At 46.0% G+C, this 20,879-nt stretch overlaps 1 protein-coding gene and 3 pseudogenes across 1 annotated transcript in view; 3 read left to right on the top strand and 1 right to left on the bottom strand.

The window, feature by feature from the left end:
* The first annotated feature begins 536 nt into the window (after positions 1 to 536).
* Positions 537 to 3,826, top strand: LOC115248728 (leukocyte elastase inhibitor-like; annotated as a pseudogene).
* Positions 3,827 to 4,371: 545 nt separating this feature from the next.
* On the top strand, positions 4,372 to 7,891 carry LOC115248727 (leukocyte elastase inhibitor-like; annotated as a pseudogene).
* A 2,578-nt stretch (positions 7,892 to 10,469) lies between these two features.
* On the top strand, positions 10,470 to 13,179 carry LOC115248724 (GPI mannosyltransferase 1-like; annotated as a pseudogene).
* Positions 13,180 to 18,376: 5,197 nt separating this feature from the next.
* Positions 18,377 to 20,879, bottom strand: part of LOC115246413 (uncharacterized) — a gene marked incomplete at its 5' end in the record, with an annotated part of 38,829 nt that continues 36,326 nt past the window's right edge. Inside the window, 2 exons of the mRNA XM_011607737.2 lie at positions 18,377 to 19,533; positions 20,426 to 20,649. Of these exons, the coding sequence (XP_011606039.2) occupies positions 18,414 to 19,533; positions 20,426 to 20,649 (1,344 nt within the window). The remainder of the gene's footprint in view (positions 19,534 to 20,425; positions 20,650 to 20,879) is intronic.

The raw sequence follows: 20,879 nt of genomic DNA, 5'->3' as shown, positions 1-20,879 counted from the left end.
GTGTAACACGGCCTTTAAACCTAAAAATAAAGACATGGAAAAGCTTCTACAGGCTATTTGTTATGAGATGCATCTAGAGCGTCGCAGGTGTTCGGCTGGATCCCAGGTGAGAGCAGCTGGTGAGATCAGCCTGCATACGATTAATTTTTCCTGTTTGTAATGTGTTTTATGATTGGGTAAATAATGTTAATAAATAAAAAGTGATATTGTTATTTACACACTTAAAAATTAACAAATAAACGCTTGACGTTTATTTCAATGTCGATTCATTGATTGCATATCGAAAAGTATTTTCGGACCCCTCGGCTTCCGTAGTTTAGTCATTGACAATAGTTGTGGACATAAACAGAGCAGGAATAACATGAAATTGTGGCCAGGTGGCAAATGAAATATCTTGATGTTATAAAAATTCTGCTATACACAGCGGCTGTCTGCTAATAAAGCAAAGGATGCTGGGTAAAATCAAGATAGCGCCCGCCAGTTTTGTCTTCTTCTTCTTCTACGTCTTTTTCTTCTTCTTTTTTTAAAATCTACCGCCATGACGGGAGACGTCATCGATCCGACCACGCCCACTTCGAAAGTCGCATCCCTGGGAAAAAACTAAAGTGACGCCGCGTCTTCCTGACACGGTTCAGTAGCAGAACACTCCTCATCCTCCTGCAGACAAGTACAGGTAAGTTGGTGATTTGGAAACTTACAGGACAGTTTCTACTGAAAGCGATATATTCCTGTTTCTCCAGTGGTCGAGCCTGTTTAGTTCGTAGGAATTCTTGTGCCTTCATTTCGTAGAACAACTAATGGACACTCCCTTTGTGTTCAGGAAATATGGCAGCACCATCTCCTCTCTGCAAGGCCAACACCTCCTTCTCCCTGGCTCTGTTCAGAAAGCTGAGTGATAATGACACCACTGCAAACATCTTCTACTCTCCCTTCAGCATCTCCTCAGCTCTGGCTATGGTGCTGCTGGGGGCCCGAGGCAAACACGGCTGCACAGATGTCAGAGGTACACCACTCAAACCCTGCAGCTGTGGACAAAACTAGCAGCATCAATCCAGGTTACCACACAGGGTCAAACCTGGGGCTTTCTTATGCTCAAATGCTAAAGTGACGCCACACCTTAGGACATCTGTGTGCTGCAAATGAAGGCGTTGCAGGCAGAGCAGGTCTCTGTGGTGGGTGAGGTGTGACTTCTGGCAGATTCCTGACTGAACATGTCACCTGAGTGAGGGAGGCCTCGCCCCCCCCCCCCACGCTCTGCAAGCTACTGTTGTGACATGTGATTTTTGCTTGTGCAGAATACAGTAAACTGGATGATCGGTCTGAGGATTTAAAGGGAAATTGACTTCTGTTCTTCATCACTTGTTGCTCTAAACTGGATATGGAACCAAACAGTTGTTGGGGATTCAGTTATTTGAACAATTCTACATTCATATTAAAACATTTTCAAGGTTATGTGTTGATGGGACTCTCCACAGAGCTTGAAACGAAAGGTCTGGAGACGACGTCCACGTCAGCTTCAGCCAGCTGCTGAACGAGCTCCACAAGGAAAATGCTCCGTACGCCCTCAGCGTTGCCAACAGACTGTACGGGGAACAGTCCTACCAGTTTGTTGAGGTGTGTGGGGCAGCCTGAAAGGCTGTAGTTTATTGTGGATGATGGAGCACAACCAGGCAGCTGATTGGCTGCAGAGGTATTGAAGAAAGAATGCTCTTGTTTGATAGAAAGTGTAACTGTTTTGGTGCTTCCAGGATTTCTTAGGAAGCACCAAGAAGCACTACAGAGCAGAGCTGGAGTCTGTGGATTTCCGTGCTGCAGCAGAGACGTCACGCAGCAACATCAACAGCTGGGTGGAGAAACAAACAGAGGGTGGGTTTATGCACTCTCGTATATCTGAGTCACGCTACAAATATAAAACATCCTCAAACTCTCCTGTAGGTAAATTAAGGATCTTCTGGCAAAGGGGATTGTGACCGGTGACACCAGGTTGGTGCTGGTCAACGCCATCTACTTCAAAGGCAACTGGAACAAGCAGTTCAAGGAAAAAGCCACCAGAGATGCAACATTTCACATCTCCAAGGTAACCGTGTTCAAGTAGTGCCAACAGCTGTGTGGACTGAAACAGCAGTCAGGCACAAGTACAGTATTTAATCTGTGGTTATTTGCCATAAAAGAGCAAATGTTTCAGACTTGTTTGATTCAGGCACCTTTACTTTTCCAGTTTGTGTTACAAGACTCACAACTGTTACATGTAATTCATCCACTTCTGCAGTGATACCAAATCTAAATTTAATATTCCTTCATGTGATGATAGCAGCAACAGCAATATCCAGATGTCTTCCTCCTAATATTTCTGTTGTGTTGGGTGTGGAGATGGTTCTGTTCTGCTGTTGTGTATTCATGATACTCGGTAATGACACAAGACAGGATTGATAAAGTTGTCACATGATATTTTATTCCACAATCGGTTACATTTCCCGAAAATTAAAACTTTTCCTCTTAATTGCTTGGGGGTAATAGAGTGCCCACATTTGTCATGTTATAAGCACAAATGTATTTTACTGGGTTTTTCTTTTCTTACACGCTCTTTTCTACAGAACTCCTCCAAGCCGGTGAAAATGATGCACCAGTCATCCAAGTTCCCCTTTACATTTATCCCTGAGGCCACCTGTCAGGTAGGCAATTCAGAAAAAAACTGTCAATAAATACAGTAAAATGATTTGTTAGTAGAGGAAGTTAAGCAGGTTTTCAATAATTGAATGTATAAGATTCTGGTTATAACTGTATCTTTCACATATTGACAGAGAGTGTTTGTTGTCTGTAGGACACAAACTGAGCAGATTTAAGGTTTTCTCTGTCCCCTGGACAGGTCCTGGAGCTGCCTTATGTTGGAAAGGAGCTCAGTATGCTGATCTTTCTCCCCAATCAAATGGAGGACAGCACCACAGGCCTTGAGAAGGTGGGACACTCAAGCGTTCTGTTGGACATAAAAGTTAAGCTTAAGGATAATGATTCATGTCCACTCTCAGCTGGAGAAGCTGCTGACCTATGACAACTTCATGGAGTGGACTCGTCCAGAAATGATGAAGAGTAGAAGTCCAGGTGGGTCTGCCACGGTTCAAGATGGAGGAGAAATGTAACATGAAGAACATCCTGGTCAGCATGGGCATGGTGGATGCCTTTAATGAAGCTGCGAGCGACTTCTCTGGTAGGAGACTTTCTCCAAAGAGCCTTTTCAGAAGAGACAAGCCATCATATTAATGGGAAATATTCTCTTTCCCTGACTGACAGGCATGTCTCCAGCCAATGACCTGGTCCTGTCAGAAGTGATTCACAAAGCTTTTGTGGAAGTCAATGAGGAGGGAACTGAGGCTGCTGCTGCCACTGGTGCTGTCTTCACTTTGCACTGTGCAGTATTCCCTCAGAATTTCTATGCAGACCATCCTTTCCTCTTCTTCATCAGACACAACCCCTCCAGGAACATTCTGTTGCTGGTAGATATTGCTCTCCTGAGTGACCACTGAACCTTGAGGATGGTGGTGAACCACCTGTGCAGAGGTTTTATCTGCTTTATCTGCAGACTCCATTCCTGTTATCATGCTTCAGTAATACGTCTTTGTCTTTGTGCCTTCTGGACCTTTTGATTGTTGCACTACTGGCATTTTGCACTGATATTGAGAAACAAATTCATTTAATTTACATCTGGTGTCCCTCTGTCAATAAAAGTCAGTCCTTTTATTGACTTGCTAACATTATTTCAAGGGTTTGTAATAATCACAGATGTGTAACACGGCCTTTAAACCTAAAAATAAAGACATGGAAAAGCTTCTACAGGCTAATGTGTGATGAGATGCATCTAGAGCGTCGCAGGTGTTCGGCTGGATCCCAGGTGAGAGCAGCTGGTGAGGTCAGCCTGCATACGATTAAATTTTTCCTGTTTGTAATGTGTTTTATGATTGGGTAAATAATGTTAATAAAATAAAAAGTGATATTGTTATTTAACACCACACTTAAAAATTAACAAAATAAACGCTTGACGTTTATTTCAATGTCGATTCATTGATTGCATATCGATAAAGTATTTTCGGACCGCCTCGGCTTCCGTACTTTAGTCATTGACAATAGTTGTGGACATAAACAGAGCAGGAATAACATGAAATTGTGGCCAGGTGGCAAATGAAATATCTTGATGTTATAAAAATTCTGCTATACACAGCGGCTGTCTGCTAATAAGCAAAGGATGCTGGGTAAAATCAAGATAGCGCCCGCCAGTGTTTTTCTTCTTCTTCTACGTCTTTTTCTTCTTCTTTTTTAAAATCTACCGCCATGACGGGAGACGTCATCGATCCGACCACGCCCACTTCGAAAGTCGCATCCCTGGGAAAAACTAAAGTGACGCCGCGTCTTCCTGACACGGTTCAGTAGCAGAACACTCCTCATCCTCCTGCAGACAAGTACAGGTAAGTTGGTGATTTGGAAACTTACAGGACAGTTTCTACTGAAAGCGATATATTCTCTGTTTCTCCAGTGGTCGAGCCTGTTTAGTTCGTAGGAATTCTTGTGCCTTCATTTCGTAGAACAACTAATGGACACTCCCTTTGTGTTCAGGAAATATGGCAGCACCATCTCCTCTCTGCAGGCCAACACCTCCTTCTCCCTGGCTCTGTTCAGAAAGCTGAGTGATAATGACACCACTGCAAACATCTTCTACTCTCCCTTCATCATCCTCTCAGCTCTGGCTATGGTGCTGCTGGGGGCCCGAGGCAACACGGCTGCACAGATGTCAGAGGTACACCACTCAAACCCTGCAGCTGTGGACAAAACTAGCAGCAGCAATCCAGGTTACCACACAGGGTCAAACCTGGGCTTTTTTATACTCAATGCTAAAGTGACGCCACACCTTAGGACATCTGTGTGCTGCAAATGAAGGCGTTGCAGAGGCAGAGCAGGTCTCTGTGGTGGGTGAGGTGTGGCTTCTGGCAGATTCCTGGCTGAACATGTCACCTGAGTGAGGGAGGCCTCGCCCCCCCCCCCCCACGCTCTGCAAGCTACTGTTGTGACATGTGATTTTTGCTTGTGCAGAATACAGTAAACTGGATGATCGGTCTGAGGATTTAAAGGGAAATTGACTTCTGTTCTTCATCACTTGTTGCTCTAAACTGGATATGGAACCAAACAGTTGTTGGGGATTCAGTTTTTGAACAATTCTACATTCATATTAAAACATTTTCAAGGTTATGTGTTGGTGGGACTGTGTGTCTCCACAGAGCTTGAAAACGAAAGGTCTGGAGGACGACGTCCACGTCAGCTTCAGCCAGCTGCTGAACGAGCTCCACAAGGAAAATGCTCCGTACGCCCTCAGCGTTGCCAACAGACTGTACGGGGAACAGTCCTACCAGTTTGTTGAGGTGTGTGGGGCAGCCTGAAAGGCTGTAGTTTATTGTGTGGATGATGGAGCACAACCAGGCAGCTGATTGGCTGCAGAGGTATTGAAGAGAATGCTCTTGTTTGATAGAAAGTGTAACTGTTTTGGTGCTTCCAGGATTTCTTAGGAAGCACCAAGAAGCACTACAGAGCGAGCTAGGAGTCTGTGGATTTCCGTGCTGCAGCAGAGACGTCACGCAGCAACATCAACAGCTGGGTGGAGAAACAAACAGAGGGTGGGTTTATGCACTCTCGTATATCTGAGTCACGCTACAAATATAAAACATCCTCAAACTGTCCTGTAGGTAAAATTAAGGATCTTCTGGCAAAGGGGATTGTGACCGGTGACACCAGGTTGGTGCTGGTCAACGCCATCTACTTCAAAGGCAACTGGGACAAGCAGTTCAAGGAAAAGCCACCAGAGATGCAACTTTCACATCTCCAAGGTAACCGTGGTCAAGTAGTGCCACCAGCTGTGTGGAATGAAACAGCAGTCAGGCACAAGTACAGTATTTAATCTGTGGTTATTTGCCATTAAAAGAGGAAATGTTTCAGACTTGTTTGATTCAGGCACCTTTACTTTTCCAGTTTGTGTTACGACACTCAGAACTGTGACATGTAATTCATCCACTTCTGCATATTATCATTCCTGTCAACATTTGTGCAGGAAATGCTGGAAAAGTGTAGAAAGAGTCAGAATTTCTCCTGAATTCAAACTATTTTTACCAGATGTTCACATTTTTAAATGTTATTTAAGGGATATGTCGGAAAACTTGTATCGGAGTCTTGGGGAAAATACTTTCTTAATTTCTTTGCAGCAGCATTAATTTAAAAGCTTTACACACTCTTTTTGACAGAATTCCACCAAGCCGGTGAAAATGATGCAACAGACATCCGAGTTCCCCTTTACATTTATCCGTGAAGCCAACTGCCAGGTAATTTATTCAGGAAAATGATCAATTAATGCAGTCAGTGAATTGTTACTGAATGACGTTGAGCAGGATTATAATGTTTGAACTTATAAGATTGTGGTTGTAAGCAGGCATGTGGGAACCAATTTAATAACTTCTACACCAAACTAATAAAACTATATCGCCAAAATAGACAATAATATACTGGCTTATGTTATAGCGTATATTATAGTTGTCACTGATGTTCAGTGCCTGTAGCACATTTGAAGCAGCTGGTTTTAGACACATTAGTATCAAGCTCAACACATGTTTGCTGAGCTTATTTTTCAACATAACATATTTAACGTGCTTAATATTTTGCGGGTGCACAAATGAATATAAGGAGATGAAAAGTTTCTGCGTAGATTAAGGATTGGTACAGGCAGTGTCGGCGAGCAGCGCCATCTTCTGTTCATGAGGGGTACTGCAGCAGCCCCAGCACTCCCTTCACGCGCCCTGAGTTATAACTGTATCATTCACATAATAATAGAGAGTGTTTGTTGTGTTTGGGACACAAATTGAGCAGATTTAAGGTTTTCTCTGTCCGCTGGACAGGTCCTGGAGCTGCCTTATGTTGGAAAGGAGCTCAGTATGCTGATCTTTCTCCCCAAACAAATAGAGGACAGCACCACAGGCCTTGAGAAGGTGGGACGCTCAAACGTTCTGTTGGACATAAAAGTTAAGCTTAATGGATAAATGATTCATGTCCACTCTCAGCTGGAGAAGCTGCTGACCTATGACAACTTCATGGAGTGGACTCGTCCAGAAATGATGAAGGAGGTAGAAGTCCAGGTGGGTCTGCCACGGTTCAAGATGGAGGAGAAATGTAACATGAAGAACATCCTGGTCAGCATGGGCATGGTGGATGCCTTTGATGTAGCCGCGAGTGACTTCTCTGGTAGGAGACTTTCTCCAAAGAGCCTTTTCAGAGAGACAAACCATCATATTAATGGGAAATATTCTCTTTCCCTCTGACTGACAGGCATGTCTCCAGCCAATGACCTGGTCCTGTCAGAAGTGATTCACAAAGCTTTTGTGGAAGTCAATGAGGAGGGAACTGAGGCTGCTGCTGCCACTGGTGTTGTCTTCACTTTGCTCTGTGCAGTATTCCCTCAGAATTTCTATGCAGACCATCCTTTCCTCTTCTTCATCAGACACAACCCCTCCAGGAACATTCTGTTTGCTGGTAGATATTGCTCTCCTGAGTGACCACTGAACCTTTAGGATGGTGGTGAACCACCTGTGCAGAGGTTTTATCTGCTTTATCTGCAGACTCCATTCCTGTTATCATGCTTCAGTAAATACGTCTTTGTCTTTGTGCCTTCTGGACCTTTTGATTGTTGCACTACTGGCATTTTGCACTGATATTGAGAAACAAATTCATTTAATTTACATCTGGTGCCCTCTGCCAATAAAAGTCAGTCCTTTTATTGACTTGCTAACATTATTTCAAGGGTTTGTAATAATCACAGATGTGTAACACGGGCTTTAAACCTAAAAATAAAGAGCTGAAAAAGCTTCTACGGACTATTGTGTGATGAGATGCATCTAGAGCGTCGCAGGTGTTCGGCTGGATCGCAGGTGAGAGCAGCTGTCTGCCTGGCAGGACAGGAAACCCTGCTGGATTTTGGCCCTCTGACCCCGGGTCTTCAGCCTGCTACGATCATCTTCTGCTTGTGTCTGTTATATTTTCCTTTTCCTGGGCAGACAACTCGGAGCTCAACCTTACTAAGGATGGGGCCTAAGTCACGTCATACATTTATTGACACTAGTGGGTATAACAGCAGGAAGCTCATTGAACTTATGACTGAGGCAACTGAGACTTTCCTCCAGATTTATGGTTACATCAAAGGATACTGGGTAAAATCAGGATGCATCAACTTTAAACATTTTCTTTTTCCTATTTTGAAAATGACAAAGTCAGGAGGTGATGCCACCTATCTTCTGAATGCACCTTCAATATAATGAATGTAAATAATGTGATGTGTTATAGTACAGAGGAAATAAGCAGATGTGGTTCTAAAAGAATAAATAACCATGCTGCACTAACATATCAGCTCTGAGTAACCAACAGTGTGTTTTGCAATGATTCAAGGTGATATAAGAGATGCCAACTACATAACCAACCCGCATCAATTTACACAAGAACGAACCCTGGGAATTATTGGGGTTCTTATTATTTCTTGTTTTTGTATTATTAGAGGTTCCTTCGAAAAGGACGACAAGGACACTGCCACTAGGACCCCTCTCCCAGCAGACCACCAACCCATCACACTATCATCTACCGCCGTCTACACAGCCCTCAGCCGGATCAACCCACGCAAGGCTGCTGGTCCTGATGGCATCCCTGGACGTGTGCTCAGGGCATGCGCAGAACAGCTCGCCGGGATTTTTACGGACATCTTCAATCTGTCCCTCGCCCACGCAGTGGTCCCGTCTTGCTTCAAGGCCACAACTATCGTCCCAGTTCCGAAGCATTCCAGACCGACCTGCCTCAATGACTACCGCCCGGTAGCACTCACCCCCATCATTATGAAGTGCTTCGAGCGACTGGTCCTGGCTCACCTGAAGGACTGCCTCCCAACCACACTCGATCCACACCAGTTTGCCTACCGCAGCAACAGGAGCATAGATGATGCAGTCTCCATAGCACTGCACTCTGTGCTCACACACCTGGACAACATGAACACTTACGCACGATTGCTGTTTGCTGACTTCAGCTCAGCTTTCAACACCGTCGTCCCCTCCAAGCTGATCACCAAACTTGGAGACCTGGGCATCAACCCCTCCCTCTGCAACTGGACTCGGACTTCCTGACCGACAGACCACAGCATGTTAGGTCAGGTCACAGCCGCTCCACCACCATCACACTCAGCACCGGTGTGCCACAAGGCTGTGTGCTGAGCCGTTCCTCTACTCTCTATTCACCTACGACTGCAGACCTGTACATGGATCCAACTCCATCATTAAGTTTGCAGACGACACAACGGTGATCGGTCTCATCAGCAACAACGACGAGACAGCCTACAGAGAGGAGGTAGAGCGCCTGACCACATGGTGCGCTAACAATAACTTGGTCCTCAACACCAGCAAGACCAAGGAGCTCATCGTGGACTTCAGGAAAGCAAGAGGAGGCACACATCTCAGAGGACCTGTCCTGGACCACAAACCCTCCAGCATCATCAAGAAGGCTCACCAGCGCCTCTTCTTCCTGAGGACACTGAGGAAGAACCAGCTATCCTCGGCTGTCCTGGTGAACTTCTAATCGCTGTGCGATAGAAAGCATCCTGACCAACTGCGTGTCAGTCTGGTATGGAAGCTGCACTATCGCTGAGCACAAGGCCTTGCAGAGGGTGGTGAAAACTGCCCAACGCATCACAAGGACTACACTCCCTTCCATCGGAGATGTCCAGAGGAAGCGCTGCCTGCATCGAGCACGCAGCATACTCAAGGACTCCTCCCACCCCGCCCACAGACTATTTTCCCTCCTGCCCTCCGGGAGGCACTACAGAACCCTCAGGACTCGGACCAGTAGACTGAGGAACAGCTTCTTCCCCAGAGCGGTGTCCCTGTTGAAACTCCTGCTGACCCTTACACACTCCACACCCTCACTACACTACAGCAGTTTACACAACAACTCACTAGCTTAGTAACCAATGTAGCTACTGTTTAAACCTGTCCTGCGCACTCATGCACTTTATCATCGGTATCTGTATACACGTAATTTATAATTTGCACATCTCCTCTATCTTATGTAAATAGCTAAATAGCTCCTGCACTTATAGGTCCAAGGCCTTAATGTAAACACCATCTGTAAAATATGTTTATAGCACAACCCGGTAAACAATTGTAAAATAACCGCCATACTGTATTTATTAAGTTATTATCCTCACTTGCTGCTTCTTTTGCACTTCTGGTTAGATGCTAAACTGCATTTGTTGCTCTGTACCTGTACATGTGGGCAATAACAATAAAGTTGAATCTAATCTAATCTGAATCTAATAAATTCTATAAATCAACGTCTGTCATCGGGGCTGTGGGGAGCCTCGAGAAGCTGCTGGCCAATGACAACCTCATGGAGTGGACTCGCCCAGGACGATGGAGGAGAAACGATCCATGAAGGAGGTCCTGGTCAGCCTGGTGGATGCCTTTGATTAGGCGACTTGTCTTTTAATTCACATCCAGAACGACAGGTGGCGATAAAACGCTTTAATGTGAAAGGAGAACGAAGAAGAAGAGCGACCTTCCGACCTGAAGGTGGCAGTACTGCAACGTCACGGATGCAAACTGCCCTTAAAAATCCAATGAAGAAGAAGAACTTCCGCGTACTACTTCCTTGTTTGGATTGAAAATTTGTCTATTCCCCAGAACCTTTTGAAAGAAAAAGTTGCATTTTCAATCCGAATTGGCCGTAGATATTAGAAGAGGAGAGAAAATAATGGGCGATACGGTTGAACCTTTGCTTGTTAAAATCGACAAAATGAGCTAGCTAACTAGGGTATATATCACCCCTGCCTGGTTACTGATGAAGAGATAATAACCAAGTTCACCGGGAAACGTGTCCTTTTCCCAGCTGCCTTCGCGATCCGACTGGCCCTGGTGGTTTATGGAGACTACCAGGACAGGGAGCATGGAAGTGAAAATACACTGACATCGACTATCATGTCTTTACAGATGCTGCAAGGTTCATGCTCTGAGGTACACAAACCCACTGTTTAACTAGTAGCTAGCTGGCACATATTTGTTCTAAACTTTCAAAAATGAAAAAAAAACAAGCCCTGGTTCACTCTTTTAATGTCCTTTACCAATATAGTTACACCATAACACAATCTCCGATGACGATGTGTTAGATATAAATGTCTAATATTAAATTGACTCTTGCTTTTGTCTGTTTATTGCGCAACATTCCTTAAAGAAAACCAAAGTTGCTCCGTTTTCACCAACTCCAACATTAAAATCTCCCTTTTTTATGTTTGAATCGACCCAAAAAGTGATTCACTGTTATATGTTTGTAACAAAGTGACCCAGTACCCACGTGCACTGTACTTTTTACAAATTCTCCCCAGGGCAGATCTCCGTATACCCGGTCCACCTACCGTTACACGCCTCTCCTGGGATGGATGCTCCTTCCTAACATTACCTCAGCGTGGTGACCGGGAAGATCCTCTCATTGCATGTGATGTGCTGTCAGGGCTGCTCATTTACAGAATCCTCCGTCTGGAGAGGTCTGAGCTCACAGGTACATGAGGTCACCGGTCTCATCAAGCATTTTCAGTGTTCAGCATGTCACTTTACACATTGTAAATGAAGCCAGAGCTACTTTTAAATGAGCTAATGTATGTTCAGACTGCATGCCGTTTGCTCCCTGTGGCTCCTGAACCCGCTGCCCATGGGAGTGTCCAGTCGAGGGAATGCCGAGTCCATTATGGCAGCATTGGTGCTCGCAACGCTACCTGTGTCTGAATGGTAATGTTTTAAGCTGCCAAATGAATGTCTAACAGGATCAAGAGCTATAAACTCATTTAGTGATATTTTTGTGACAGCTAAGCATCTGCTGTGGGCAGCGTTCCTGTTCGGCCTCTCGTCCACGTGAAGATCTATCCCATTACTTATGCTTTGCCCATTGCTCTAATCGCTGCGGGCCCCTGAGGATGCATCCAAGGGGTTGCACGAAGACGTCAAAGTGGAGGAGCTTGGCTGCCTTTTACTGGGAGCTTCCTCAACAGAGAGCTGCTCCTGTTTGCAGGCGTATCTGCTGGAGTGTTCTTTGTGCTCACAGCGCTCTTCACTACACGTAAGCTTGTTGTCATTGGATCTTTGTTGCCTGTAAAGTCCTCAGGGTCTACATGACTTATATTAATATTTTAGTCTACATATATTTATTTCTCATAGACAAAAGGATCTTAATGAAAATGCTGTGACTCCTTTGTTAGGTATGGTTGGGAGTTTCTCCACGAGACCTATTTGTATCATCTCACCAGAAGAGACACCCGACACAACTTCTCTCCCTACTTCTATATGCTGTACCTGAGCGCAGGTATTCATTCCACACAGCCGTAGCTCATCAGCAGGTCCCGTAGTTTCCTCTTCTGTGTTCAACGTGGGAGCTGACCAGAGCAAATTCTTGGTTTGTTGCTCCAGACAGCAGGTGGAGCTTTTGTTTGGGCCTGGCGGCGTTCCTCCCGCAGCTCCTCCTGCTGCTGGTGACCTCCTGGAGCTTTTACTCTGATCTGGCCTTCTGCTGCTTCCTGCACACTTCCATCTTTGTCTCTTTCAACAAAGTCTGCACTTCACAGGTGTGTAAAATGAAGATCAGACTCGAGGACCTCAGGTTTGTACGGTAGTAACACGCACGGTGCTGTCCATCTTTCCACAGTACTTCCTGTGGTACCTGTGCCTCCTGCCTCTGCTCATCCCTTACCTGAGTCTGTCAGTGAAACAGGGAGTTGCTCTGCTCCTCCTCTGGTTTGCTGGACAGGTAATTTAACAACCTCATATCACTTTTGCTTATTAGCATCATAACCATGTGCCAGTAATTATTGTGCTGGCGTTTAGATGGTTTCAGACACTATGTTTCTTATTTTCTCTCTATTTTCAGGGTATCTGGCTGGTTCCTGCCTACTTCCTGGAGTTTGAAGGCTATAACACCTTCCTGCTTATCTGGTTATCTGGTTTGCTCTACCTGATCATCAATTCCTTTGTCCTAATTCAGATAATACGCCACTACAAGCCCCCTCAGAGACTAAAGGTTGAAATAGCATTTCAACTGAAGCTGAAGTATAAAGCAATAAAGTGTATATTTCCTTAATGTGTTATTTTTTGCACGGAGCAGAGCCACATTTTCTTGTCTTCTGTGAAATGTGAAACCATTTGATTCAGTTTCTGACGCCATTGAGCGAAACACACAAAACCCTCAGTGAGTCACGCAGGACAGAAAAATGCCGATTGGCTGTTTTCCGCCGTGGAATGTTGATGACTATTGCACCTGTGACACCAACACACACGGTTTTCATTTCTCTGTTTACACTCAGGAACAAAATAGTGACTAGATGAGACATTCCCTTGAGTAAGCATCTAACTCTAAACACACCATTTTCAAAACCTCAAAAATGTGGACAATGGGGAAGCAATCCAGTCTGAATCGCGTCATATCTCTAACCCACCCTGTATGTCCACGTATCTGCATTGGCCATTGGAATTTGGCACCAATTGTGGATTATGCCTCTGGATTTGGCTGTGATATGGTAATTATTGCAATCAGGGCGAGAAAGTAACAATTTCATTAAACAATCCATCGTGTTCCTGGCTGCAGTTCGCGGTTGTAGCCAGCAGGAGGCAGGATTTCTTCACAATCGAGACTTTGAGCCGTAATTAACAGAAATACACTATAAACACCGCTGTTTCTCTTTCTAATCCAACAACATAACTCAGAAATGTTTGTGGAAACACGCTGTGCTGTGTGTCTGGGCGCAGCTTTTCTGATCAACATTCGGGGTCAGTAGTTGTTTGTGGAGACGCTGTTGAGGGCGTTATGCATATTTGAGCCTGGTCAGCTGTGGCTGGCAGATCTGCTGTTTGGATCACTCGCTTGCACCCAGTCACCTCTCATCCTGTTAGTCTCCCTGGTCTACAAATAAGTTTTCACTGGAACTCTAGAGTTATCAGTTGTATTTCTTCTACAACGTGGCCCCTCCACACCTCCAAGACAATAACAAGTCAGTGAACAAATGCTACATTCAACAGGACGATGGAGCTTTTGTTGGGTTTCTTGGACAGAAAACGTGATTATTTTAGGTTAAACTTTGGCCCCTTGTCTCCTCCAGTGCAGGGTTGTGAGGCGTTCACACACTTTTAACGGTCTCCAGTATTGTTTCACACAACCCTAAACTCTTTGGTCACAATGAATGAAAGCAGTATATTTAAAATGACAGTTATGTGTTGGTGGTGCAACAAAATCTAACGAGGAAAATCACATGAAACAAGGACACATGAATGACCAGATTTAAATCTAAGATTAATAGATTTACATTCATTATTGCCATATTCATCTTATGCTTATTGCTTCGTCAGCACAATACTTGACAGTTACATTAGTAAAAGGAATTCTAAAGGTGATGATGAGGATTTCAAAGACATAAAGTCAAATAAAGACATTATATCTGTGTGTTTTGTTTGAGGGCCTTTGGAGGCCAAAACTCTTTTTATTGGCCTTTGAACCCAGTTAACATTGTGCCTATAAGTTTAAATATTATATATGCTGCAGTAAATTAAACACACCTTTCACTTTAGTTAATGATAATAATGGTTTTACAGCAAAATGTATGAAATGTTCTGTGATTTAAAGAAAATGCGGAATTGGATTTATTAAAAATATATATAGCTTAGATATATGAATTCTCCTTTTTTGAACTTTTATGAATATATATTTAATGAATAAATGTTCCTGTTGTTCTGTATTAAAGCTCCAGTATTATTACTGTATGTATTAATGGACGAAGGTTTTGATCATTTAATGTAATTTAAAACAACAATACAGAAGGAAAAGTGAACTTTATTGTTCATTGGTGGGGGGGTTGCGTGACTCTCTTCCATATGCTTAATAGGGTGTGTATATAAGCATGATAATGCACGTGCACGTCTGTGACAGACCCTCCAGGGTTTTACTCATTGTGTTACCTCAAGATATGTGGAGAGGAGAGGCAAATGCTGTGTGTGTGTGTGTGTGTGTGTGTGTGTGTGTGTGTGTGTGTGTGTGTGTGTGTGTGTGTGTGTGTGTGTGTGTGTGTGTGTGTGTGTGTGTGTGTGTGTGTGTGAGACAGATAGAAAGACAGAGTGGGTGTGACCAATCAGGGCAAATGGTGTGCAGATAAGCAAGACTGGGGTATGAACAGTCACGCAACATTGCATGGTATAGGATTATAGGTCTTGGTTCACACACACATGCACGCACACATGCGCACGCACCCACACATGCACGCACACATGCGCACGCACCCACACATGCACACACATACGTACAGCTGTCAACAAGCATCAAACACTGTGCTTACAGTCTTCTCGCCCAGAGCATCTCCTCCTCTGATGATGGGATCTGTTCTTTTCTCATGTTCTCCAACTTCCCCCCCCCCCCCCCTTTTGTTTCTCGCCTCCGTGTGCAGAACAAGTGTCGTGCAGATGGCGTGATAGAAGGTCACGTGCGTGCTGATGAACATTAAACATTGAGCTTCCTTCATTCACACTGCTGCCCTCTTTGTTTTCACTTCAGCAGCCATGAAACCGCAGCGAGATGATTGTGAAGCAGCATTTGGGGAAATGGGAACGATACTGGCGGGCGTAGCTGCCGCTCAAACATCTGCGCATGGTGGCCACCTTACAGAATCCATAACACTGGAAGCGTGTGACGCGCTTGTCCAATCGCAGGTCAACACATTCTTCATCCCATTCTAAAGAAAAACCAGTGGTTTGTGGTTGAGAACTACAAGCGAAGGAGGAAGTTCCATCTTTGTTTGCTAATTAACAGGAATAAAGCAGGTTCCTCTTGGAGAACGTGGACGCACAAACCATCACGGCCCTCTGATCTGCAGCTGGCTGCAGAGTGGAATAAACACATTAATGAGTTTAAGCAAAGTGGAACAAGAAGAAGTTAGAGAAGTTAGCGTGTTTTCAAAACCCTTCCAAATATTCTCACATGGTTTCCAGGAGCTTTCCTGTGGCAGCTTGGATGTTCTCCCTGTGGGTTCTCCCAGGTACTCTGATCTGGCCTCAGGTGTGGGTGAGAGGGTGAATGGGCCCAGCTGGAGTGCATCAGCCTGTCCAGCTGGGACAATAATCGACCCGTCTCACCGCCAACGGGACAGACAGCAGGTGGAAGGTCAGCGAGCAGGACGACCCCCGAGTGAGGAACAAGGAACCACCGCGGCGGTTGAGTCGCGCGCATGTTCAGTCATTTATTATCCTTTTGTTTAGTTATTCGAGAAGCTCAGATTCAGAATTTCTTTCAGTTCAGCTTCTTGTTTTTGTGTTAAGATCCAAATGAAAAGAGCTCCCAGATTAAGGAGGGGCGGATACTGAGCATCAGTGTTTTAACCCTGTGGTGGAGCGGAGGTCAAGCTTCAACCGGAGGTCAGCAGCTCTCGTGTCTCTGTCTGGTCTCCTCTGTCCACGGCCTGCACTCCCACCACAGACAGCCCACAGACAGGCACCGTAGCAACAGATGCTCTGCATCCTGAGGATTTATCATGAATCAGAAGGGAGACTTTAGGCTATAAAGGGAAAAATTCAGAAGCTACTGAGGAGCCAAATATGTGAGGAGGACAGCCGACCAATGAGCGATGACGTTAGTGGAGCGGTACAACTATTAGAATTATTATAAAGGAAACAAATCAACGTCACGACGCCTGCAGGCCGTCTGTAACCCTTCATAGATTCAAGTGTTGAGCTTTTCTCATCTTTTCTGGGCGCTGAGAGGAGAAAAAAAACCACCACACCCCAAATGTCCATACAAAGAAAAGTATTTTCTTTAATAGATAAGATTCATTTGCAAAAACCACGTAGAAACATTTGAAGTCACTGCATATGTACACTGTGTTTGCTACCTTGCAGCTACGTCCTCCATGAGACAAATCTGACATTTTTTTTCTCTTTTAAAACAAATATTTTAAAAAAAAGGTAGCAAGAAAAGTTGACTTAAATCAGAGGAACAGAAAAGCCTTCAAAACTAAACTTTTTAAATTATGCATTTTTCGCTTCTTACAATAAATACGGAGCTTCAAACATTTATTGAAATGAACACACACAGAGAGAAATCAAGACTAAATCCAGGAACAGTGACACATGTACATTTGTGCGTGTCGACTCAAATACAAAAACTTTTCTGGCAAGGCTGAACTTTAACTGAAAACTACTCCCAGTAGTGCAATTTAGAAACTACCACAATAGCTTCAATCAACTCAATTAATTTGGTGCTTTGACTTAATTTGTGCAAAAACAAAATACTGAGTGTGACGACAAGGCCCGATGGCGTCAGCCAACACAGGAAGTGGAGATGTGTGGCCAGACGGGTTGAAATGCTGTTGCCATAGACACGGATCCAGACGACACATGAACGTCCACGTAAACGACACTAATCTGTATTATTTGTACTTTCGTTACCTAAAAATAGGGAGGTCTCATATGCGCCGAAAGAAGGAGAAAAAAAAAAGAAAAAAACATAATAAAGTACGCCGCCTCCTGTTGTCATGGAAACCACTTTAGTTTCCTCAGGTTTGGTTTTGTGTGTAATCGGTAATATCCTGCAGTGGTGGGATCACTTTAGTGCCGGTTGGACCTGGGATCTGGGAGAAAATCTGTTCTCGTTTCATAAATAAACCTTTTTTTTCCAACACACTCTGACAGCCGCGCACATCTCGACCCATCGGATCGATCGGCGAACAGCGTCGCGTTCCTCCGCGATTCTGCGATTCGTCTGATGAACCATCGAGAGCGTTTCAGGCTAATTCCCAACACAAACCGTCAGGGTTCAAGCTCCAAGCAGTCCCTGCACGTGCACGTGGCTATAAGATGCATAGAAAACAATGGAGGCAGTCATGGAAAAAAAGGTAGATCACTTAAAGCATTAAAACATGCAAAACTGCAAACAAAGGGGCTCGTCCCTTTAGCCGCTGGAACTCTGAAGCCAGTAGTAGCTGTGCCTCATCTCCTGTGTAGTAACAAGGTACACCTTTACAGCAAACTCTTCCTTCCTGTCACAAACGTTGGGCGTGCACGAGACGTAAAGAACCAACAAGAGTGTTTCGAGACTGAGCTCGCCTCAATCCAAAAGTGCTTGGAACCGTCTACGAAGCTAAATCCTCCATCCCCCAGAGGGACGCAAGCAGTTCTTTTGATTGTCACAGCACTAGAACCTGAGCCGTGTTTGTGCTCTCTTCATTAAACAGAAGGGACTGAAAGTTCCTGAAACGCTTCGGAACCCCCGGGGGAAGGGGGAGGGGGGGGGGGGGGGGGGGGGGGGGGGCAAGCGATCATCTGCTGCGGCGGTCACCTTCACGGCATATAAACGTAGGGACTGGACTTGTGGGGTCCCGTGCTCATCACGCAGGGCATAATGTTCCGCGGGGCGACCATCATGGACTGGCTCATGTTTTGGGCGCTCTCGGACCACGGGGGCGAGTCCATGGGCTCCCGTTTGATTGCATGGATCAGGCCGTGCCCTTTGAACTCATAGGCGGCGTGTTTGTTGTAGTCCTGGTGCGCGTACGCCTTGTGAGGCTCTTGGGCGAAGACGTGCGAGTCCATGAGGTTGATAGGCTGGTTGCTGCATAGAGAGTCCGAGTGGGAGAGCCGCTGGGGGCTGAAGTGGGCGTCGCCGCCCAGCTCTTTGTCACACTTCAGCAGACGTCCGTTCACGTGGCCGCCGACTGCATAGTTCTGGTAGTTGTTGTTGTAGGGGGGGCTGATTCCCGCCTTGCCCCGCTGGCAGGGCGAGTACTGCGGGTTGTAGTAATCTCCCTCCGACTTGAGATGGAGGCCGGAGGTTTGAGCGTACCCGCCGTTGCAGTAGCGCCGCTCCAGCGCCTCTGGGTCGCGACCGGCCCAGGCTCTCCCGTACACGTCGCAGCCGTTCTCAGAGTCCGAGTCGTGCTCCACCTTAATGGGCGGCATCTCGGGGACGGGATGGCCATCGTAGCATTCGCCGTAGCCGTTCTCGTTCTTTACCAGGTCGATGCAGTAGACATCCGGATCCGAGGGAATCTGGACGTTCCCGTAGAGTTTGGAGACAAACACCTCGCCGCCTCTGCCGCCGTACGGTTTCCCATAATGACCTGCTCTGTTCAGACGGTTAGACGGGACGTATCCAACTCCCTGACCCGCTCTGAGGGGGCCGGAGTTTGGCCGCAGAGGCCAGCCACCACCCAGGCCCGGGGTGACGCCTTTATGGGGAGCCATGGAAGTCTTGCAGTAATTGAGTGGCTCCTCCTGGCTGTAGTAATCATCAGGGCGGTACTTGAGGTTGTCTTTGGAGAGTGGGGTCCAGGGTGTGTGATGGCCGCGCTGGGACGCACCAGGGGAGGGACAGGACAGGAGCAGAGGGTCTGCAACATCGCCCATCCCGCCGCCGCCGCCGCCACCGAAGGGGTGTCTGTGGAGATGTTCCCCGTGCTTTCTGTGAGGGGGGGCAAAGGGGTGAGAAGAGAAACAGGAGGAGGTCAGTCGGGAATCTAGAGCTAAGCCTTAAATACACAGCGGCGCCGAACACGAGACGGCCTCTGGAAAGGAAAAGAGGTCCAATCAGATGCGCAAACATCAACTGGGTGACTCAAACGTGAAGGTTTCCTCCTCGCCACAGAGAGAGAACAGAGAATAGCTGCAACCTGACTCATCTTTTCCAACCGTTTCAAAACAGGATCCACAGGCAGGACCTGGTGGTGGCGGTCGCCCTCTTTCACTGCTTCTGTTGGGCAACTTTTGCTGTCCGCAGCGTTTCAGCTGCTTTAAACTTCCTGTCAAATGTAATATTACTGACACGACCCTCTAATCAGCCCTCGCCTCAGGGGTTAACGGGGTCCCACCTAGACAGAGGCGCTGGTTTTATTTAAAAAATGAAATCAGAAACGGGCGTTCGTTATTAATGTGTGCTGGGTGCTGCTGCCAGGGAGCGGACAGCAGGGGGGGTGGAAGGCCTCTGCTTCATGGCTTCGGCTCAGAGCTTTGACTTAATGATGCGCGAAGCAGACGGAGGACTCATCCAAACTTCTAATGGGCCACAGGTACGTGTTCCAAAGGCTGCTGGCTGACAATTAAGGGTGAAGCTTTTGCTGCAACTTTGGACAAAAATGACTAAAAGAAATGAACAACATTAACATTAGCAACATCCCAAAGGCATCGGCCTGAGCCTGAGGTGCGATTTTGGCTCCGGCTTACACGGAAAGTGTAAATAACGCGTGTACATCCCATAAGAATAGCATATGTTTGAACAACTGCGCTTCCAGGGCCTCATACTTTCTACATTTCAATAACCCTTCAGCTCGAGTGCTGCTGTGAATGTTTCCCCTCACCCGTGATCCAGAGCAGAGATGAACCCTCCTCCTCCTCCTCCTCCTCCTCCTCCCTTGTTCTTTCCACGCAGTAACATGTTCTTCATTTTCATCTCGGTGATGGAGGGCAGCAGGAGGGGAACCGCGACGCAGAACAGAGCCAGCTGAGGGGGCATCGGCGCCCCGGAGGCTGACTTCTTTTTTTGGCCGTGCAGGAATTTCAGTCGACCCTGGAACTGCATCGTCTGTGAGGGAGGAAGAAGAAGAAGTTAGAGTCAAATCGCCCTGTGTTTCCGTTTCCCTCGTGCACAAACCTGAGAAATATAACAGGGAATCGCACAAACACACGTCTAGAACTCCACGCTGGTGCTGCTTTTTCAATTCGAGCAGTTGCCTCGTGAGCAAGTGTGTTAAATTACAACTGCCGCAAACCTGCTGACATTTAAGGAAAACAGATTATTCTATTACTTTCTCA

Source organism: Takifugu rubripes, unplaced genomic scaffold (assembly GCF_901000725.2).
Source record: "Takifugu rubripes unplaced genomic scaffold, fTakRub1.2, whole genome shotgun sequence".
Classification (NCBI taxonomy): domain Eukaryota; kingdom Metazoa; phylum Chordata; class Actinopteri; order Tetraodontiformes; family Tetraodontidae; genus Takifugu; species Takifugu rubripes.
The sequence above is the reverse complement of the archived record's forward strand: the minus strand, read 5'-3'. Positions and strand labels throughout refer to the sequence as shown.